The sequence below is a fragment of the Mustela nigripes genome, chromosome 2, assembly GCF_022355385.1.
Source record: "Mustela nigripes isolate SB6536 chromosome 2, MUSNIG.SB6536, whole genome shotgun sequence".
NCBI lineage: Eukaryota > Metazoa > Chordata > Mammalia > Carnivora > Mustelidae > Mustela > Mustela nigripes.
Window position 1 is genome coordinate 161,168,357 of NC_081558.1, and position 23,574 is coordinate 161,191,930.

Sequence of the window (23,574 nt, forward strand, 5' to 3'; positions counted from 1 at the left end):
TCTACACCCTACCCCACTCAGAGCCTTAAAGGAAAAAGTAGAAAGTATTTCTTTATTGATTTAAAGCAGTGGTGCTAAGTTATCTGATAAATGAAATTATTAATAAATGTATGTTGAATTAAACTTTTTTTGCCCTCCTATAAGAGATCTGCTTTTACTAGCAGTTAAATAAAACATGAGCATTTATATTCAAGTTAAAGAAATCAGGTGTGGGGCTCCTGGGTGGCTCAGCTGGTCACTTGATTTTGACTCAGGTCATGATCTCAGGGTCCTGGCATCAAGCGAGGAATCTGCTTCCCCTCTTCCTTCCCCTCTGCCCTTCTCCTGCTCATGCACACTCTCTCTAAGAAATCTTAGAAAAAAAAAAAAAGAAGAAGAAGAAGAAGAAGAAGTCAAGTTTATTTTTTAATTTTGGGAAATGTGACCCACACCGGTCCTCTTAGAGGCACTAGATGCGGTATCAGAAAATAGCACCTGGTAGGCAAGATGATGTTTGTTTTGGAATGAGAGTTGTTTTTAAATGCCAAGATCAACTTGGTCAATGGTAATTTCTATTCTTCTTTGTTTTCTTTCTTTTTTTGCCAAACCCATTTCGGCTGACTGATTTCCTTACCTTCTTTTTTACCTTGAGGAAAGCCTCCTTCTATAAACCATGTGAGATTTGCTGTGGGAAATACATTCCTCAGGGAGCAGGTGAATGTTCTCTGGGGGTAAAGGCAGAACATAGAAAGGCTTATTTGCAAATTCAGAAGAAACTGGTACCCCTTACAACCCCACCAACTGTCACATACAGCAAATTGGCAGGAAAGGATTTTCTCCACTTTCAACAAAGCTGTGTTTACCTTTCAGAGGTTATGTGAAAATGTGAGCTACGAACTGGCTGTCTCCTATAGAGATGTCATGAATTCAGGGCTGGAATCATAGGTTAACTTATGAAGAATCTAGGACTAGACTAATGTTGCAAGACTGGATTCTGGGTTCTGGAGAAGGCAGATCACAACTGCATACAGGAAGAATAAAATAATACTAGACGGAAGCCAAAGACTAGAAAAATGGAGAAGCTCTAACAGGCAGAAGCCAGAAAAGAATATACTGTTAGACTAAAAGCTAAAAGAGATCCATATTTTGGTTGTTTCCACTCCCCAAATAATGTAAAGTACTACTTAGAGCCACAACCAGAGACACCGTTATTATAAACATCTTACTTTTGACTTGTAGAGAATTTATGTAATTGGTTTTTCATTTTTTCATCCTAACAATGCTAGAGGGCAGGGAGGACATGCCTTATCATTGCCATTTGACAGATGGGGAAAGCAAGGCCCCGAATCACAGAAGAGTGAAAGGGAGTAGAATATAGTCGATGGCACAATTGTGAACTCTGCCACTCCAGTCCCAGTCCAAGATATTTCCTGGTAAGACACATTGTACTGAAACATGAAAGAGACAGAACACGTAGCTTATGTTACAAAACAAGAAAGCTTAGGGGTAGGGTCAGTTATGTTTTACTTCCAACACTGTATTTGCTCTTCGTGAGATGATAGTTTATTTCAACAGCCTGGTGAAAATATCCAATAAGACTTTATAGGATCCTCATTATTTTATTGGAGACACTGCAAAATTATAATCCCATTCATAGTTTTTTGTTTTCTCATCAAGAAATGTATGTATTTCACACACAGCCAGCCCTGGTTCTTGTTCTCAAATATTTTCCACAATGGATGGATTCACTAGTTAACTAGTAAAGAACAATGAACTATACGTAATACTTGGGGTGCCAATTTCCCCACAGACTAATAATACCCAGAGAGTCTGGTCCTGAGCAGAGTTGAGAAACCAAATTTAAGGATACTAGAGTAGCATTTTTCTGGTGAGGTCCTACAGAGGTACAGTTTAGCACCTTCCCCATACATCCCTACAAAAAGCCCAAGGAAATCACCAGACTTTCAGAGGGGACTGTCTGTGGAATGCAGAATAGCACATAGAGAACACGGCAGCTGCCAGTGTTTCCACTCATTCTGTATTGACAATGGAGACCCGTGCATGGATCAGCCATGCAGACCTATGACATAATGTCACTTTTTGTCCTGGAAAATCAAATGTAAAACCAGGTCCCCTAAAATATAATTTATTTAATAAAGAAAAGAGGTTTCAATTTCTTTAATTCAGTAAAATGCCCAAGATTGGTATTTATCTTCAGGTGGTCCAGGAAGGGATGTAAGAGTTACAGGAAATGAAATGTTTAAAAAAAAAAAAAAGTGGTAAAGGTTTCTGTTAACAGCAATACTTTAAACCACTCTCATGACTCATTTTCTCCATGCTTGGTTAACCCACCGTAAGATGATGATATGGTAATATCAGGAACAAGTAAGGGTTCCATTATTTTATAAAGGCAACAGGCTTACTGAAGAAATCTCTTGTCAACATAATAAAAATATTAAAAAACTTTAACTCTTGTGGATTCTCTAAATTCACATTTTATGGAGTGAGTCACATTTCAAATACTCTCCACCACCTCCAAACTGTGTTCCAAGATTTTTGTTTCAGAATGTGGTTCTTGTCCTGAACGCCTCCCTCCCAGTCTCTCTAAATTCGAAAAGCCACAGACTTAACCAGCTCAAACTGAAGTCAAACCTCTTATGAAACATCAAGTTTGGAGGGTTTTGCTGAGCAAGCAGAATTACTGCAGTTTGGGAACTTCCAAATGAGTCAGAAGAAAAACATGTTACATTAAAAAATATATATATGAAGTATATATGGACAAGAGTCTGTGTGTATACACCCATGAGTGTACACACACAATTTCCTCTGTTGAGAAGTCAAAATCACTCACTCACTTAATGCACGGCTGTTGCATTCAGGAGACAAGCCAAAGAACTGGTCTCTCTAACACATTTTCTAAGTGTACACAGAATACCTGCGCAATTGCACAAAGAATGATGTAGTAAGTGGCAGAAAATATTTGGGGAGTTCTGTAGGAGAGCAGAGAAGGGTGAACTCTGGGAATAGGAGAACAGAGTTGTATTTTGCAGACAGGGAAGAGAGGGGCCTGGACTCCACAGATGGGCTGTTGCGGAAACTAGTGGGGAATTCGCAAAGTTGGAGAGATGGAAATGGTTCCTGTGAGTTGGGGGCATTGTCCCGGCAGCAGAGGGACGCCGGCGGGAGATTGGATGGAGCGCGAGCCTGGAGAGTCAGGAAAAGTGAATTCACATCTGGCTGTAAGAATGATCATTTCCTTTTTTTCTGTAGATGAAATACTGAAACGCGGACCATTTGTAAATGAGCTCAGATTCAGTTTGCCTAAATTTGGGCAGAAACTTTTCAGAAGGGCTTTCCGCAGAATCATTTAAAAAATAATTTTTTTTAGTTTAGAAAGAGGAATCTTTTTTTTTTTTTTTAAAGTTCTCCTATTCGTTTACCCAGTCTTCACCTCTCTTTGGAGTCTTTCCTCCCCTCAACCTTCTTTCTTCACTTGAAATTCATCTGTCTCTGTTTTCTAGTCTGCCATTTCCATCTTTTCTATAACTCAAGCATTTTCCTTCTACGGACACCTTCTTCAAAATGTTCCTGTCTCCTCCTGGTAGGTTCTCCCTCCTAAATATACATATAGATAAATAGTAGCATTTATGTGACTATTATGTGACTATTCTTTTATTTCCCTCCAACTGAGAATACAAGCCAACAGCAATTCAACCTTGCCAATTCCACTTACATAATATAATAAAAAGCAACCTCAAATCTGTCTCTCAACATCTCAGATTTCTTTAAACTTGGGAGGTTTCCTTTCACTTAATCTTCCCTTTCCTGCAAGTTCTTTTCCACTGACTATATTTACAACTTCCATAGTTTCCAAACCCAACGTTGAGACTCATGGTCTGACAACTGGACAAAATATTTGAAAGCACAGATGTCATTGAGGCCTGTGGTTTCTCTGCTGAAATCTCACCCTTTTCCCCCCTTCAGTATTTTCCTTTGCTTTAAGAGGCCAGATGATCGGGTTATCTGGAAAGAGAGCTAAGACCTGTAGGTGCTTGACTTACTGTTTTATTACCAGCCCTGTTCCAGGAACCTCTTTTTTGGAGTGGGAGGGGAGCAGAGACAAAGTTTGCCTCAGTGCGTGGGCAGACTTGGACACACCTACCTGGAAAGGAGGCTTCCCTGGATGTGGGAGGGAACAGTAACTGCAGGTGCCCTCCTCCTGGGGGCAGGAGTCAGCTAATAGCTACCCACAGCGTGCAGGAGTGCTCACCCCACACCAAAGCCCTCAGAGACACGTTCAGAGCCTTGCTTGACTGTAAGTACCCACTTGTAGGGTTGGGGAGGTGGGAGTGTTTCCTAACTCTTTGGGGTTGCAAAACTTGACAAAGAAGGTTCTCCATTACTTAAGAAATGACCCCAAAAAGGAGAGAGATGTCAGGCTATTTTTTACAATGTAATTTAATTATCCATCTATTTATTTCGGTGGGGGTGAATCAGGCAAACATCTGGAGCAAGCTGCTGTCGGGAAGGTCTTCTCAGCTATTGGCTTTGCAGGTGATGGTGCCAGGGAAGGTGAAGTGTAAGCTACTTGCTGAGGACCACCGAGCGACAGGTCTCTGGAGATGTGCTCCACCTCCTTCTCCTCTGTCCATGCCAGCTCGTCCTGCTGAAAACAGCTAAGCCTGCTGTTCGGAATTCTTAGAATCTCATTCCCAGAGGGACCTACCTCTCTAGGGGCAAACTGACCTCACACTGGGAACCTTATTACCCAGAGTTTGGACTGCCTGTTGCACCAGTTCTCAGGAAGTGCGAGTGTCTCCCACGTCAGCCTCTCTCTGGGTGTGCTTCTCCCTACTCTGAGGAAGGCCAGTGATGCCCCAGCCTGGACGTTGTGAGCAGCCTGGGGGTTCGGAGCCTCCAAAACCCATTTACAGGCATCCACGAGCATAGACACAGTGGAAGCAGCCAGGAGGGAATCAAGAGAAAACCTGACACTTCCAATGTTCAGAAACGTATGGAATGGTGCTTGATCTGTAGAGGACCCTGAATTTACTGAAGAACTTTGTGATTTCTGGACTCATTTGCTTTGCCTTTCTGGTCTAGACAAGGAGGGATCAATACACATCTGGGGCCTGGAGATAATGTATACGGGAGCCTCAGAGGGCATTTCATGTGGCTCTGACTCACCCTGACTCTCCCGTGAAGCGGAAAGGAGGAAACACCACACCACTCAGGTGTGGCCAGCCTTTGACCATTGTTGTGAATGCCCAAGAGTTACTACAGTCCCTTCCCAATTACTCATTTTGCTTTAGCTGTGGTTGAGCTAAGACTTCTGGCTCAAGGAAAGCTACAGAAGAGGAGATAGGATGAGGCGGGAAGAGGAGGAAGAGGAGGGAACCAGGATGAAAGCAAAAGGAGACCTAGAGATGAAGGAAGAAGAGGCAGTGAGTGAGAAGGGAGAACAGGTTGGCCCTTTCATGAGAGCTATGCCCGCCCCTCTGCCGCACAACAAGGGGACCCGGTTTTCAGAGGTATGGGAGTATTTCCACCTGGCCCCTGTTCGTGCCGGCCACCACCCCAACCAATATGCCACCTGCCGCCTGTGCGGCAGGCAGGTGAGCCGTGGCCCCGGGGTTAACGTGGGCACCACAGCCTTGTGGAAACATCTGAAGAGCATGCATAGAGAGGAGCTAGAGAGGACTGGCCATGGTCAGGTGGGGCAGCGCAAGGACCCGAGGCCCCAGGGGCCCCAGCTCCCCATAGGGATCGAGGGTGACTGGGCCCAGCTCCTGGAGCAGGTGGGGGCCCTGGCGTTGTGGGCCAGCCAAAGGGAAAAGGAGGTGCTTAGGAGGGAGAGGGCCGTGGAATGGCGGGAGAGGGCAGTGGAAAGGCGAGAGCGAGCCCTGGAGGAGGTAGAGAAGGCCATCCTGGAGATGAAATGGAAGGTGAGGGCCGAGAAGGAAGCCTGTCAGAGGGAGCAGGAGCAGCCTGCCTTAGCGCATCCCTTCCATTTTGTGTAATCAGTCTGGGAGGTATCTGTTCTGAAAACACAGACTTGAGGCTCACAGCAAAGAGCCACGTTAGTGTAAATAGAAAATATTTTGTTTTTAAGAGACAGAGTGCACAGTAGGTTAATCTCAGGAGGGGTCAGCTGACCAAACACTTATGTATAGGGCTCCTAAAGCTGTCCTGATCAAAACTTCAAGATGCATTAACTGGAGATAAGTGCAGTTTTGCCATCATGGGTCTGTCAGTTTGGGTACGGAACGAACCACCCTGCTGTGTTGCTGAGTGAAAATAACGGGATTTATGCTTTGCACTTGGTTTTGGTGGAGCTGAGGGTTCTGACAGGTGAGTCTGGTCAGGTGGCTGGAATGTCCCTATGTGACCAGCTCACTCTAAGAGACCCCACCAGGAGCTGAGCACAGGGTTCCTGGGGCCCAGGCCTTTGCACACATCCCGGTGGTCAGTTGAGAACTGGGGACGGAGCTTGTTCTGTGCGGTACAGCTGTGGATGGACATAGAAGCCTGCACCTGAGATCTCGGGCCCCATCTGGTGCAGGTCTTTCTCCCACTGGTGCTGTGTTGTACTACCTGCTCATATTAAAGCTGTGTCACCAGCACAACCTGTCTGAATCCTGTCTTTCCAACAACCTAACACATACATCATTCCTGTGTGATCGGCACAAAGAGAACTGAACTTTTCAGCTCACTCGGCTGAAACAGTAAGAACAGAAGATATAGAAACTTATTCATAAATATTTGAAAATATAATCCAATTTCATATTAAGGTCTGTTGAAGAGGGATTTCATGAGGAAGAGATGAGAGAAACTCAGAAAGGAAAAGGGAAAGGTGGAGAGATGGGGTGAGGAAGAGGCAGCAAACCAGAAGAGAAAGAAAAAGGGATAGAGAAGAAGTGTGAACACGGAAGAGAGACGGATCCCCTCCCCCACCCCCCAGGGTTGGGGGAATTCGCCTTGAGAAGATGAGAGACCTGGGAGACTGAGGGACAAAGAACATTTTCCTAGGTTCTGAGGTCAGTTTGTAACACTTAGGTTGCATTTGTTTTGTCCCTACAGACCTCTCATTCACGTGAGCTATAGGTTTGGGATTTTATCCCTGTCTTTGAGATGCTGGCTGCATGCCAACTGTTCCCTGATTTTTTGAAAAAAAAAAAAAAAAAAAAAAAAAAAAGTTCATTTTTAAATACTCAGAGATGTTTTGAAAAAATGGAAGCTAATAGCCCATAGGGAGAGAACAATTCCCTGGGCTGTTGAGGATACGCCGAGTATGTTGTTCACTCAGGAATAGAATAAAACCAACTGGCAAGGAGTTTGGCCTTTGTGCTGGAGCTTTTATTTTGAATGATTCCTCTAGAACCTTTTTTTTTTTTTTTTAACTGGGTTGGGGGTGGGTGAGGGGTGGTGGGAGCTGGGAGAAAACAGCTAATAAACACAGTCTTTCATTGTCTCATAAATAAGCCCAAGCCCTTTACGGGCAGGCAACAACCTTCCAGAAAGCGGACTAGATCCTGGTATAATGATGGCTTCTTGCCTGGCTCTGTCCTTACCTGTGTGTGGCTCCCTCTTAGTGCTTGTTCTTAGACTGTCTGCAGCTCTAACAGCCACCTCTGTCTTCTCTGAGAGCTGTTTGTAGAACAAGCACAAGTCCAAACACAAGCTTGGGAAAAACCCAGACTGTACTGCAGACTTTTAATCTCCCTTTTTTCCAGAAACCAGCCTGATATTAGAGATTTCACTTCCCATATGGAGTCCAAAGGGGTACGGTGCCATTTTCAGGGCCCTCTCCAGCTGGGGTGCAAGCTCAGGGACTCACCACTGCACATGATGAGGGCCGCTGGGAGTCCTGTGGCTGGACCCTGGAAATCAGAGCCTTATTGTGTCCTCAGACAGAGAAAGAAAGAAAGAAAGAAAGAAAGAAAGAAAGAAGAAAAGCTCTAACACCTAATCTTAAACCCATACACACGCATACACATGTACACTTGAAATGGAGTTTAAGAAAGACAAAGGATCCACGAAGTTTCAGGCTTTACAAAATCACAATGAAATAAAGAGCACCAGTGAAAATCTTCAAAGAGCCACCAGAGTCATACTGCTGAATGATAACATGTGTTTTTAGAGTCTGGCGTCTACTTCACATGTCTCCTATGATTTTAACTTCTCTTCATTTTCAGGCATTTTTTTTTTTTTAACGATTTACTTATTTATTTTTGAGAGAGCAAGCACAAGTGTGGGGGAGGGGCAGAGGGAGAGGGGAGAGAAGCAGAGCTGAGCTTGGAGCCTGACATAGGTTTCAATCCCATAACCCTTAGATCATGACCTGAGTGGAAATCAAGTCTGATGCTTAATCTACTGAGCTACCCAGGTGCCCCATTTTCAGGCATTTTAACCCCAACTACCTTTGTTTCCTGTTTCATGTTAGGTAGCTCTTTCTATATATATTTTTTTCACCTAACTTTTGTCAAACATAATAAAGGTAGAGAACAACAAGGACGAGATCCACAGAGATGCTGGTGTTAAAGCAGAAAGCACAGGAATGAAATACAGACACATGTGGCTCATGGGAAGTCCGAACTATTGCATAAACTCTGGAGTTTTCATGCATCTCTCTTGTGCCTTTGTTTGCTGCATCATCAGAGTAGGGTATGCAGGGCCAGGACTGTGAGCTGATGGCTCCTAGGCCAGCATCTTTTATTGGAATACAAAGTCTGGTACAAAAAGGGGCCCTGTGGTTTCAGTAAAGACTCCCTTTCCAGGTCAGCTTCAGGGCCGAGGCTGTGCGCCACGCTGGAGCCCTGGTTAAGCCTTGCCATGGAACTCACAAGAATATGACACCCACTCTGCTTGGACAAACCTGGCATGTCAAAGCCTGAGAAGCATCATTTTTAGGATAATCTGGGGGCTTTTCTATTTTTCAGGAAAAATGAATTAACCATAAACATAACTCATAACTGACCAAATCCCTATTACTTTTAACACTAAGGGCTGCTGGTGTAGTGAATACATAGCACATAGTAGGCCATCTCATAGGAACATGTTGGATTAATTTCTCAGGAATGAAGAGGGGGTTGGAAATGACCATGAACCAACCCTATGGTTGCCAGATGGTAGACACCTTGCATATGTTCTCTCACTTAATCTTTGTATCACTCCTGAGGGGTTGGGATCATTTTCCCTGCTCACTGATGAGGAAGCTAAGGAATCAAGGTCCCGGGGGCCAGAGTTAATAAATGACGGAGAATTCAGACCCAGGCCTGTCGGATTCCACAGTCTATGTTCTGTTTTTTTCATTATCCCACACTGCCTCCTAAAATCAATCACACGGGAGATTTATGAACATTTATCCAGATGAAGGGATGGGTGAAAGAGAATAGGTGACTGATAAATAGTGGGAGGAGGGAAATGCTCCCGAGACATCTATCATGGGCGAGGTACTCCATTACTGTGCATACATTTAATTCACCCAAGAACCCTGTGAAATATTAATCTCGATCCCAGTTTTAGGTGACTTAGCTGAGACTCGTGGAGGTTAACTACTGGATGAAGATATGTAGCCAGGAAGTGGTCAGATTAGGATTCGACATTAGTTCTCTGTGCCCCTGAACCACAGGCTCCTCTCCTTACACTGTCCTGCCTGGAATCAGGGATGCCAAATGCTCGTCCTGGCTCTGCCCTTTATCAGCAACTTAGTTGTGTAGACTCTCCGGGCCCTAATTTCTCATCAGTAAGATGACTCATACTCTACCTTTTTCCAAGGCTCACTGAAAGCATGACTCGATAAAAGCATGTGAAAGCACTTTGAAGAGTTAAGAAGCTATTAAAAATACAATGGGGACTCTAAGAATATTAGGGTAAAGAATTACTAATGTTTGGCAGAACCCTCAAAGATCCGCAGACATGCTGTGTCCTGTCTCTGGTTATAAAGAGTCGGTGAGAGATTACTCACTAATTCCCCAAAAGGAAGGTTCTCTGAGTTGTCTAGTCAGAACCCAGGTAAGCATGGGTACAGAAGAGGAAATCTGATAACATGTAAGAGAAAGTCTTTTTTCTCTTTAACTAAAATTCTTGGGTCCAATCTTATGGTTCCGTATCTGAATTGAGTCCTTAGTACCTGTAAACATTAGCATAAAGGACCTTCAAGAAATCCTTATAAGAAACAAAAATACCTATCAAACATTGAGCCATGAGTTTGTTTTAGTCAAACTATTGAAATGAAATCCACTAATAAAGTTGGGATTAATTGTGGAAGAAAAAAAATTTTAATCTTTTTTATATACTCAGGATTATAACACCAATTATCTAAGAGACTAACACATAAAATAAACAGCAGACACAAGTATATTCTCATCTAAAACCATCCCACAGAGTCTGAGGTATGATTTGTATGCAGCTGTCAAATTAAATGACTGATATTCAGCAGGACCAGAAATCATAAGTTATTTAGTGTTCGAAGGACTAGAAGAAACTAGAATATGAGTGTAATTTTCTCTCATCCCATGTAGCAAGAAGTGTTTGAGAATTTGTGGGAATATTTATTTTACAACTTGGGATTTTGAAAAGTTTGAATTAAGTCGAAGTGTCCCAAGACAGCTGATTGACACTAATAGTAATAACAATATAGCAACAATTATAATGTTCACTGATGCTTAGTATCTGCCATATTTATACTAAGAGCCTTCCACACATTATTTCATTTAATTCTTAAGAACAACAAGATGCAGATACTCTTCTTATCCTCTTCATAGAGATAGAAAAACTGACTAAAAAGATAGAAGTTTTTTGCCTAAGGTCACAGCCAGCAAGAAGAGCTGGCAAGTGAGCCCAGAACCCAGTGACTTGAGGCTGGGAATTACCGACAAGAAACTTTTCCACCTGCCTTTTTTCCTACTGCTTGAGGAATAGCCAGGATTCTGAAGGAGTTACAGAAGGGCATTTTTCCTCTTGTCACTTCCAAATAAAAACTACAGGAAAGCTGCTATAGGAAATAGATTAGAACAAATTAAATGCAGCTGAGCAAAGGTCTCATTCTTATAACAGGATTCACACTGCTTTCTGTCCTACTTTTCTTTTACTATCTTCTCCAGTTTTTATTAAGGAGAACATTAAACTATTGAGACAATTTTTCCAGAAAATTTAAGGATTAATAAGGATTACAGATCACATGTTCTAAGAGCCCGAAGTCAGAAAGTAAGATTCCCATTTGGTTTCTAGGATCAACTCAGTTTCCCTTCTTCCTCACCAGAAATTAATTGGCTGAGGGCCAAGGAATAAGGTGCTTTGAGAAAACATTCTGGACAATGATGTAACAAAACATACCTTGGCATATTATACTACAGATCTTCAAAAGCTTCAATGTGACTCACCTCTCTCAAGACATCCGTAGAGTTATTTTCCACAATCATGGGAATTTCTGGCTTAGCTTAAAGGCAAACAAAACACAGTTAGTGGCACTGACTGTCATCTGACCTGGCCACCATTTGTGTGTGTGTGTGTGTGTGTGTGTGTGTGCGTGCACGTATGCGTGCACATGTGCACGTGCATGGGTGTGTAAGATTCATCATCAAATATTTATTAAACACCCAACACATGCCTAGGAAACAAAGGTGGACAGATCAACTTCACTGTTCTTAAGAAATTTACATTTTCAGGGAAAATACAGATCTTAGAAAGCACCAGAGAATATCTCAGTGATTCTGATGTGCTGCTAGATTGTAAGTGCCTAGAAGCCAGGCTGTTTCTTTCATTCATGTGTCCATCTCTAGCACTTAACAGTGCCCAGCGCAAAATAGGCACTGGGTACATTATGTTGAACTGAAGTGACTTTAAGACAGCTCTTGACGGCAGACAGTAAGCCTGTCACAGGTACTGTCAGTGCCTGGTACAGCCATGTGGCACTTCCTTCTACGTGTTGGAGGCCTCTCATTGGGCATACCTAATGAGTCCCTCCTAAGAATTTATAGGAGCACACTTAGTCCACAAGTAGGGCAAACTGTAAGTCTAGAGAGCTAATGGTGATAACAGATGGGGAGTTGGCGGATAATACTCCAACTTCCTTGCCTTTATTTGGGAGAGAACTCTGATGTGTGTTCTTCCAGAGTTCCCCTGTGGGAGTGAGTTCTAAGCCCACACTGGTAACCGGCATGGTCATGTACATTTCATTATCTTCCTTCCCTTCCTTGGTTTTTCCACTCGTCTCCTGATGTTTCCGTCCATAAATTCCCTCCATATGTAAATCTCAAATAAATTAATTTAACTCGAATCCTGTCTCCATGGAGGAGACCAAAATACACCCTACAACCCTAACGGGATGACGGGGATTCTGACTTCATATTAGCAACAAATACCATCGAAATGAAGAACCTGAAAGGAAGACTAGGTACCGAAAGCTGCAAGGGTGCTAGAGAGACAAAAGAAAATGTAAATTTCTTTTGAGGCTCAGGACAATCGGGTTTAGGGGTCAGGGGTTAGGAGGGGGCAAACCTGTGATGTCAGGTTCCCTGCTAAGGAAAGTAAAGTCAGAGGAGATTAGTGAGAGAAGGGCAGGAAGTAGCAAGGATGCTGGGGAAGCTTCTGGTCCCTGGACTGTTAGAGAATGGAGGCATTATTAAGGAAGAAGAAATAAGCTGGATTTAGGGCATCCAAGCTGGAGTGCTACACGTGGGTATTTATGTCAAGGTTTTCAAGTTTTAATTTTTGGCTTGTTCTATTTGAGGAATCACCGAGGGATGCTGAGTGGGTTCTGAATAAGACATGTATTTTCCTTCCATGCCAGGGCCACTGTAATATGCACTTGGTGGCACACACACACACTGTCTAAGGACTGGATGAGACCAGCCAAGCATAGCCTGGATAGCCCATTCACTAAAGGGGGAAAGCCAGGAAGCAGGGAAGAACTCATGAACGAGCAGGCAGAACCTCTTATTTTTAAGCCTCTACTGAAAGATCAAAGACGGAACTGAGAGCAAGCTCTAGACACCAACAGGGCCAGAAGAGTGAGAGGTGAAAGAGAGGGAAGCGTTCGAGACGAAGATGGAAGTATCTGTCGCAGAGAGATACGGGGTGCAGTTTAAGTGTTGACAAGGCAGTTAGATCAAGCTGGGGAGCAAAAACCCTTGGTCCAATGGGACATAGTTCGTCTAACTTGGAATCGACATTTCTTTTCACATCCTGGATATCTGCCTTCATCGATTTGCCTAAAGTCAGGCCAGATGAGTCCGTTTCATGTTGGGTCGAAGACAGTCACGCCCCAGTAAGTGAGTGAAGGGTAAAATTGATGAGAGATAAACAGTCTCTCCCACCACTTCACAGAGCACTGTTCAGGCTCCATAAGCAACCTGATCATCAGGGGTGATTGATTATCTCTTAGCCCATCTCCCAAGGAGAGACGGAGGGAGAGGGAGGGAAGGAGGGTGAGCCAGAGAGCAATATAGGAAGGGCTATAAGCATAAGACTTCAAACTACAGAAATCTTGGCTGCAGCTGCTTCCGTCTTTATACACCACAGGGTCTGCATTTCCCTCAACATCCTGAACTTTCTGATCTTTAAAAATAATGCAGTAAGATTCTAAGTAAAAACAAAGATGATTCACTCTTCCAGTCATTCAGAGAACTGAAGAAAAATCTAGGAGCTCATGCCCTTAGATTCTGTTAAGTTATCTTTTTTGTTTACCTCATTTGCAAAAATAATTAATTGCTCCTCCACATCACTGCTTTTCTCTTTGCCTTCATTTAAAAATGATTTTTTTTTTTTTTTTTTAAAAACACAGTTCTTGGAGACAACAACAACAAAAAAAATCCAAAGCCAGGGGTTTGTATTTATTAATATTGCCATGCATCACTGAGCAAAGTAGGATTTTCACATTTCCCCCAGATTTCCTCCCTGCAGAGTCTGTGCAATTTGAGTGAGGCCACGGTGGATATCTCAGCTCCGCCCCACACTTCTGTGAATGCAGGGACAGAGGGCCATCCCCACAGGCTCCTTTGCTGAGGCCCTGGCCCTGCTGGGGGTGGGGGAACTCCCGCAGTTTCTTTGGAGCTGTGTTTATTATTTTTCTTTTCTCGTACTGGCCCTATTTCGCCTTCCTCCCACAAGCAACCGAGACAATTAGACAACTAAGTAATTAGATTTTGGCAGTTATAATTAAAGAGATTTCCAGTATTTGCAGGAAACATTAAAGTTGTAAATAAGGAGTGGTCACCGGGAAACTGGTCAATCTAGGGCCAATTAATTACTCTCTGTGTGATTTTATTCTATCAACTCAATCACTGTTCTTTAACTTCTCTCCTTATTCCCACCCTTACCATGAATGACAGTCTCAAGGGCAACAGCTCTAGAGTAGCTACCCTGGGGAGCTGCTCTCCAGTTAACAAGGCACTTTCTTTCCAGAGTGGAGCAAGGCAGGAGAAATGGACAGGAAGATAGCAGGGAGCCCAGAGAACAAAATCTCTTACCAAAAACCTTGACTGTGGTGGAATGCCTCAAGATTTTGCCAGATCTGACCACAGCACGGCAGGAGAACTTCCGGTCATCATCATGGATTTGGACTGGAGAGAGGTAGAGTTTATTATCTGTGCCTAGCTTGACTCTGTCTTTAAACAATGTGGAATTGCTGATGGAGTGACCTTGGGTGATGAGTGTTTCCCGAGTTCCATTATTCTCCTGCTGAAAGAAATAGTCACTAGTTACTAAGCACTCAATCATGTCAGCTCTGGGCTAGATGTTCCATGTGCATTAATTCATTTATATCTGTAAAAATAGAGATGATGAATGAAGAACTGAAATTAAGAGATACTTAGTATATTACTAGAGAAAAGATCTTTACACTTGTCAGTTCACAACTACAGTCACCCTCTCCTAAAGTGAGTAGAAACTTGATGATCTTCTGACTAGAACTTTCTTTCCACAACTTTCCATAAGCTGCATATCGGGGTGGGATTTGGAGGGCACAGCACTGGGGGCTAATGAAAGACCGTAGTTCTTATTTTAAGTTCAAGAATCTTAATGCTAAGATGTCCTGTATTAGCTTTGTTTTAAATCTTCACTTAAATTGGATGACAGTTGTCCTCCCTTCTATCTTCCCTTTAGAAAAGGGCTCCTTTAGCTCCCCTTGGGGCCAGGACTAAGATGAGGTGAAGAGACCCCTAAGGCATAGCATTTAAGGAGGCATTCAGTCTCGGGATCCTGTAAGTGCAGGGTGGGCGTCTGAGAGTAAGTGCTCCTTAAATTTTGTGCCCTAGGTGCCTCCTAGTCTTGGTCCTTGCCCTTCTGTCTTTATTTCTGTTACCTTCAAGGAGGACACATAAAGGGTAGACAGTAAATGTTAATCTGAGTTCCACAAATCAGAGTTTATTTGAAGTATTTCGTTCTTCTATTCCATATCCTTTCTTGCGTCTGTGAAGAAATGCTCCTATTATTCTTGCCATACCCAGAATTTCCATGGACAAGATCCCTGGGATTTCACTGTGCTGGTCAGTGTCAGTGTATGTGCTAAGGGCCAGTGACGAGGGGACTCTTGAGGGGCACAAGGGTAAAGGAAGGGTTATGCCCTCATTCTTCTTTAGTATAACTTAATATTCTCAATTGAGTTGCTTTGAAAACATTCTGATGCCCAAAGTCTGTCCTCTGGAGATTCGACCTCAGTGGTTCTGGGATGAGACTTAGGCGGGGGCATTTTTTTAAAAAGGTCCTCAAAGGATCCAGGTTTGAAAACCACTGATTTAACTGTAAACAGCAGATGAATCATGACATGCAGAGATCAGTGGGAAATGAAGAGAACTAAGATGAAGAAAGTTGAACAGCAAGTAGTACATTTGATGGGGAAGGAGACACACACACACACACACACACACACACAAACGAAAAGAAAGATCTGTCGCTTGGAATCTCTGGCTTAAATCTGTTAAAAAGCCAGATGATTCAGAGTAGTAGAAATGGAAGCTAAGTGAGTAAGAGAATTCAAGTATGAGTGAGGAGCAGAAATGGGGGAAACATGAAGGCAGACTTCTTAAATAGTTCATACAGGTATTTCCAGAATATATTTCATAGAACTTCTTCTGTAAGACACCATTCTTTAGGGTCATATGGCTAGGACTGGTATCAGCTTTACATACCCATATGTAGTTAGTGCCCCTTGCAAAGAATGATACTCTGCTCAAGATATTCCTCCTGAAACAATGTACATACCTTTGTCCCCCCCCAAAAGAGGGAACCAGGTGTCAGTGCTGCTATCTTCCTCATGAAGATACACACAGAAAATTTAAGGGAGAGAGCTTGTATCCTGGAGACAGGGCCTCTGAAAGGAGTCCTTAGTATTGGGTGGTGACAGAAGACCATGGAAGGCCCTTCAGTCCATGGCTGCTGATCTGGAGGCCAATCATTAAGGAAGCAGGCTCCCCCTGCAGGTCTCCAGAACCTGCTCACTGACACAGCTCTCGCTTCTTGCACAGGTTCTGTTTTTGTGAGGATCTTAAGAGTTCAAAAGGCTTCTTGGTCACTGAGTAAATGACTCCCCACCTGGAACATTTCCACCGGCTACTTTGTAGTGGGAAGAAAGGCAGTCAGAAGCTGAGCTTGAAGACTAGGAAGACAAAAGCTGCCTTTGCTTTATTGTGTAGCTCCATGTGGCTGGCTGGCATAGTTTAATTGATGCCAGAGTTAAATAGGGGGCTGAGGCAAGAACCTGCGTGTGAATGGCCGCCTTCACAGAGCAAAGGAGAGATGAGGTGGGGAGAAAATGAGCTCAGGCAAACAATGAAACGTCTGGAGCTGGAGAGGGGAAAACAATACTAATATTATGTTACCACCACTACTAAAATTTTATATTCTTACTAATCATAGTTTAAATTTATTTAGCACCTACTATGTTTTAGATACTCTGAAAAGTCCTTTTAAGTCTCATTTATTCCTTATGACAATCTGGAATAAACTAAGGCTAAGTAATTTGTGCAAAGATCAAACAACGCAAGGTATTTGAGTCACAGCATCGAAAAGCAGAGATGCCCAGGTCCAGGGACAATTAAGCCTCAGAGACAACATGCAGTAATAAAAACCAAACCATCACAAAATAATAAAAAGAATTTTTTTTTTTTTGAGTATCCAGAATGAAAAATTTAAAAGAAATTCCAGGAACCCAAAGGTCTTTATACAAATTGCTAATTGTGGAGGTGTGGGCAATTTGTTGATTGAAGGAGCTCTTTTATGATATACTGATCCACGTTGGTGATAGGGGTCAGCCTCAACTCTACTTGATAATAATGATCTTAGGTAACCTGGTCTGCTGCAAACAGACCGGTAATTGGTCTCGTACCGAGTCTTTACTCTTCCCTGTTTGTGTTCTTCTCGTTTTTCAAAGAAAAAAAAAATGACAACTTTTTAAAAATGTTAATAAATGTTCCTAAAACTTAATGGGATTCTCAAATTGGAGGACCCATATGATTTAATGAGGAATGCGGCCTGAACTGGCTAATATGTATGGTACACGTGTCTGGTCCCGACACTCAGTAGATACCCAAGTAAGACAAACTCGCTGTCCGCCAGCCTCACTGATGACCATCTGTATTTCATGAGAATTCACCATATGCAAGGCTAAACTGAAGAATCATGGAGAGTCATAAAATGGATCCTTTAAATATGAACTTTAAATATGTACTGAGTACAGGTACTATGCTAAGTTATTTAGTTTGTGTTACCTTCTTTATACATCACAATACCAGCGTCAGGTCCATACTATAATCATCCCCTTTTACACAGGAGGGATCTAAAACTTCGTTAGGCAGCATGTCCTAAGTCATACTGAATTCTGAGACAAAAGGAAAAATGTACACCTCTATATACTCTTCGTAAAATATTCTCCCATGCTTTGACCAGGTGGAAAAAATTAATAAAAAATCTACAATTAGGAAATTTTTATGACTGTGTAAAGTTGTGCCCATGGGGGACACGATACTATGAAGTCCCAGAAACCACAGTCTAATTGGAAAATACTTCGTGAATAGCATAACTGGGTCTCAAAGCAGACAAAAACAACAGCTTAGTTTTGTTTAAAATTTTGATATTTTGTTCATCATGCATTTTCCCTAAATTTTGGTTTTAAAAAAAAGTTCATTAAAATATGTATCTTAGGGGCGCCTGGGTGGCTCAGTCGGTTAAGCCGCTGCCTTCGGCTCAGGTCATGATCCCAGGGTCCTGGGATCGAGCCCCGCATCGGGCTCTCTGCTCAGCAGGAAGCCTGCTTCCTCCTCTCTCTCTGCCTGCCTCTCTGCCTGCTTGTGATCTCTGTCTGTCAAATAAATAAATAAAATCTTTAAAAAAAAAATATGTATCTTAATTACTATTTTGGGGGCAGTCCCTTAAACTTTGTACCTAAGGAGAGGATCATGCTCACCTCACCCTAATCCTAGCTCCGAGGTCACACAGTAAACAGAGGAACCAGAATTTGAAAACAACAATTTCCTTCCCAAAACTCATGCCGTTAATGATTTTGCTATACTCAGCCTCATAAAAGTAGAGAACAAACAGTCCTTGCTTTTTCTGCTTCTAGTCTATTTGAGGAGAAGAATAAATTCACAAAAAATCCCTCAAAATCAGGACCCATAGAAGAGAAATAAATGTATAATTTAATTTTGGGCAGGATTTGGATAAAATATTTGGCATGATGAGGGTTGGGCAGGGTCATAATGAATCATGAAAAGCTCTTCTTATATGTCCCTCAATGACCTTAATGACAAACCTTAAAATAATTTATGAAGGCTTTCCTGTTTTTGCCCTAGAACCAGAATTTCCAATACAGAAAAGAGATTTTGGTACTATTTGATTTAGTGATGTTATCTCATCTCCAGGCTGGCCTGAGCACCATGTCAGACCTGGCTGTGTTGACCACAGCCCATGTCAGGTGTTGAGAGTATAGAGCACATTCAATAAATTCTGTTAATTGTATCAGCTATTGCTTCTTTATCTCCAAAATGCTTCCTATCTTCACATTTCTTCCATTTATTTTCCATCCAGTCAGTGCTGTCAAGGAGGGCTGCTTACAAAACTCCCCATGTCTCCTTTGTAGAGCACCAGAACAATATTTTCCCAATTATCACAATGGGTTGTGAGTCCTTTGTGGGTTGGCTACTACTCTATTTCTGATTACAGTGAGGACGATTAGGGTCAGCTGCCATCAGGTAGAAGGTGAGTCTTGCTTTCTGAATAGCTAGGCTTCCCACAGGCATGGGAAACCAACATTGATTATAATTCCCATTTAATTTTTGTTTAAATATAAAAGATTACAAATATTGAAGAAGAGGATATAGAAAAGATTTATTTATAGACAGAAATATAAAGAAATATAAGCACATAGGTTTTAGTTATGTGCCCTTATCACAAATATTGAACTGTCTGAATCTGATATAGACTTCTTGTCATGATTTTAAGGAGAAAAATCATGGGTTTTTCTTTATCCACCAACTTTGGAATCAAACATTTCTTTGATATCTCTCTCTTCATCTCCATTTCCAACTTGTACTCACGGTCCCGGGGTCTTGGTGTAGTACATGTCTGATGTTTGCTGGCCAGCTGTTCTTTAATTATCCAGCTCAAACATAATCTAAGAAGATTTTCCAGGTCCATTTATGCAGAACCAAACGATTTTCCCTCTCGGCTGCCATTTCTTATGTTTTTATTAAAGCTGTATTTCATGGCAGGAAATATATGCCATGTAGTTTTGTATCCCCACAGGACCTAACACTCAAAACGGAGTCATGTATGTTTGTTGGACTGAACTGAAATTTATGCTGTAGGAAATCAGGGTGATACCCTGGAATGAAAACAGAATATCAGATGGTATTTAGAAGCTCCCAGGATAAGTCTGCAGAATTTCCCAGATGACTCTATACTTGTGTGTCAGAACATAAACTGAGAGAAGTATTGCTTGTCCTTTACCCACCAACTGCATACCATCTAAACACAAACATCCTATGACTTCTTAATTCATTATCCCATCCTGTACATAAACCCTCAGTGTCCACTGAAGGATTAACCTTTCGTGTTTATTTAATTACCTCTCACACTAGATCAATGTAGAATACACTATTTGCATCTGACGACTTTTACTTCAATGTAGTTGCCATCCTGGAATGTAACTTCCCCAAATGCAAAGAAACCACCCCCATGAACACATTTAACACAGCCTTTGCATGGGGTCAGGTACAAACACTTTTTTATAACTGAGGGATCTTAAAGACCACCTTTCCCATGAGTGTCATAACAGAATTAATTAGGTCTTTAAAAATCCAACATACAAGAAGACATGCCTTTTGTTTTTCAGTGACCTAGATTAAAATAATTTTAGTTTATAAAATTGTTTCCAGGGATGCCCGGGCGGCTCAGTTATTTAGGCGTCTGCCTTCGGCTCAGGTCAGGATCCCTGGGTCCTGGGATTGAGTCCTGCATCAGGCTCCTTGCTCAGTGGGAAGCCTGCTTCTCCCTCTCACTGCCCCTGCTTGTGTTCCTGCTCTCGCTATTTCTATGTCAAATAAATACACAAAATCTTAAAAAAAAAAAATTGCTTCCAGGGCTTAGTGCGGCATTTGAAGGGGAGGGGCACTTTGCAGCTTTTGAGCTTGGTCCAGCAGGCTCCTGCCCTCCTCAGCTCATCTTCACCACCTCCGCTCTTTAACCTTTTCCTAAAAGCCGCATTGTGTCACGTTTTTAAAAACAACTGGCTTGTCATGATTACTACTACCAGTTTAACAAGAGATAAAAGAACGAAAATATAGACTGAGGGGTATTTGTGTCCAGCTGCAGTGGATTCCCTAATATGAGCACATCAGCGGATTTCCTCTCAGACCTGCAGAATCCCACAGCTGCCAACAGTGCGGAGCACAGATGTAAATCGGAGGAGCAAATAGATTTTGACATTTAAAAGGGAATGTGCAGTAGGAATTTCCTCGGCACATTTGCCAATACGATGTTCCCTTTGAAGAGAAGTTTCTTTCAAAAAGATTCCTCAAGTCATCTGTATCATGGTGCATCCTTCAAAGTGACAGCGTGGCTGGAGGTTCTTGAAGTTTAGGATTGCCTCACTGTGTGACCTTAGGTGCACTCTTTTCATCCCTTATTTATCTCACATGCCCTGGCAGGATCCACAGGTAATGTCTTCATAGCCTTCTTCGTTTCTTTGAAGACAACCACCACATAGAAGATGCCTTATCAGTTATCTAGTCGTTGATACCTAATGAGATGCTCAGTAACCAGTTAAACAGGCAGCATGAATTTAGTGACCACCATTTAATATGAGGCCACTGAATAGGACTGTGGAGGAGAGGGACAAAGAGGAACAGATCCATTCAATTATTTATTGAGTCTTTGTTGAGCAACTATGTTCTAGGTACTAAACGAGAGGCTAGGGATTTTTGAAATGAGTGGCATAGTTTTTTTGCCCTGGAGAAGCTCATAGTCACACAAAAGACACAGGCTGGCTGAAGTATTGACCCGTGCTTGGAAAAGCAGATAACCCAGCCTTTAGATAAGATAAGAACACTATAGATCAATTTACCAGCCACTATCAATCCCTACAGTCAAGCTTTATTAAACTGTATTATTGTTACTATTAAACTTGATGATTCCCCTTGATAGTGAAATTGTGGTATTAGAGTGGAAATGTTTGCCCTTGGGTGGAAGCTATGAATAACACAAACAAGGTGTAGTGACCTTCCATTGCTGTCATGTCTAGGACAGCCAGTTCCTGCCCTCTTGAGATCATCTCCTCTTTTCAATTTTTTTTCTGAGAGCCTCTTTGTATCATGTTTGTTAAGAACAACTTATACTAATGATAGATGTAACAACAGGAAGATTTACGTTTTGGAAACCAAACCGTACAAAGGGGAAAGAAGGTGTTTTTTTGACAGATGACAAAAAGACACTGTAGATTTTAGGACAGTCTGAGAAAGTTATCTTAGAATATTTTTTTTTCTTTTCATCCTACTGACTATCAAAAAAAAAATGTATCTAGATACTGAAAACTCATCAGTAGGTTGTGTTCTGAAGCCTGCTTGCAAGTCCATTATTTTGAATTTGGCACATTGTCAGACAGATCTTTGTATATGAAGGGTCTAGTTTCTAAGCCAGTCCACAAAAATTTAGGTAACTCATAATATGAGTGATCATTTATGTGGATACAGCGTTTTGCAAGTGTATCAGCCACTGTATTCATGGAGATCTAGGAGTTCGGCAAGAATTGAAATCTTGTGTTTTCATTTTGATGACAATCTAAAAATAATCAAAATCATGTTCTGGATCATCTAAATCAACACCCCATTATGTGATTCTCAAAACGGTGCTTATGGTTATCTTTGTGTTAGTCTTGTGTCATCAACCAATTTAACAATAGTAGAGGTTTACTATAGATTGAGATTAAAGCTAGCTGCCATTTGGTTGGATTGCCTTGGGAAGTTTTTCATAGAAATCAAGGTCTCTGGCTTCTTTTTCTTTTTTTCCCCCTTCCTTTTCTTCCTTCTCTTCCCCTCCCCTTCTTCCCTTCCCTTTTATCGCTTCCTTCCTCCCTCCCTTCCGATGTCAGAAAACATGGCAGCTATGGGCCTGCCCCAGCCTGTGGCGATAATACAACTGAGATGGCTGCTTCTCATATAGTCCTGCTTCTCTTGTGTATGTTTCCTCCTGTATCTTGTAAGCAATAGAGTTTGTGTGTCCCCATCTAAAGGAATGTTGCGTATTCCCCAGGATGTAGCAGCAAGCATTCTAGGAAAAGGGGTCTCTCCCTCTGCATATATTGTTTATAAGACAATTATTTGTGCATAGGGGTTTCTGCTGCATGTGGCTCCTCTCCAGGACACCATCACAATCCTTTCTCTCTGTAATTAGGGTTTGGTATATGGCTTGAAATAGAAACTAACCTTTAGGAACTAATTTTTAAATTACTGTATTCATAGACCCAGAGGCTTGCTGAGTTGGAAGGAATCTTAGTACTCACCCTTCCTTCCCCTGCCAGTCCTCAACCTTCTACCTGTGTGCTTCCTTCCCTATTATTACTTCTTATTCATTTCTATTTCATTAATATTTAAAGATCATTGTAGTTATTCACTGAAAAGGGCAACACTTACCACCAACCATGCAAAGGTGAACTCAGACGAAATTTCTGAGGAGGTGTTTTGAAAGCATGGTATTTCCAGAGTCTGATTTATCTGTACTTCTATTATATGGCTGCTTCTCAATTCATCCTGTGTGACTATAACAAAATATAGGTGAAAGAGACATGAATATGTGATCGGTCTATAAAATGCTTTTTGTGAAAGAAACAAGAACAGTTTTAGTGGAGAGCTTCATCTGCCCTCAGGAGACACCTAGGACAAGGCAAAACCCCACTATACTCCTCATTGTATAAATGGCAAAAAGGAGCCACTGAGGATCGTAGAGCTGCTTATCACTGAAAAATTACAAGGAAACTCCCCTAAAAGAGTCCAACTCACAATCTGGTATGTTCCTCTGCTTTGACCCCAAAACAGTGCTTTAGGCTTCAGATCATATCTTTTTGATCAGTTGGAATATAAAACTTTATAGCCTGGCCTCTATCCT

The 23,574-nt window shown here is 42.1% G+C and overlaps 2 protein-coding genes across 2 annotated transcripts in view; one reads left to right on the forward strand and one right to left on the reverse strand.

The window, feature by feature from the left end:
- CD96 (CD96 molecule) overlaps positions 1-23,574 on the reverse strand; it is a 90,329-nt gene that overhangs the window by 48,011 nt on the left and 18,744 nt on the right. The window contains exons 3-6 of the mRNA XM_059388132.1: positions 23,103-23,227; positions 14,451-14,661; positions 11,364-11,419; positions 614-704 (exon numbers count right to left, since the gene is read on the reverse strand). Of these exons, the coding sequence (XP_059244115.1) occupies positions 614-704; positions 11,364-11,419; positions 14,451-14,661; positions 23,103-23,227 (483 nt within the window). The remainder of the gene's footprint in view (positions 1-613; positions 705-11,363; positions 11,420-14,450; positions 14,662-23,102; positions 23,228-23,574) is intronic.
- ZBED2 (zinc finger BED-type containing 2) lies at positions 5,346-5,999 on the forward strand. The gene has a single exon (XM_059388130.1). The coding sequence runs from the start codon at positions 5,346-5,348 to the stop codon at positions 5,997-5,999; it is 654 nt and encodes a 217-aa protein (XP_059244113.1).

What these genes read in the sequence shown, in the direction of transcription:
- ZBED2 (XM_059388130.1), top strand. Translation starts at nt 5,346, where the DNA reads ATGAGGCGGGAAGAGGAGGAAGAGGAGGGAACCAGGATGAAAGCAAAA.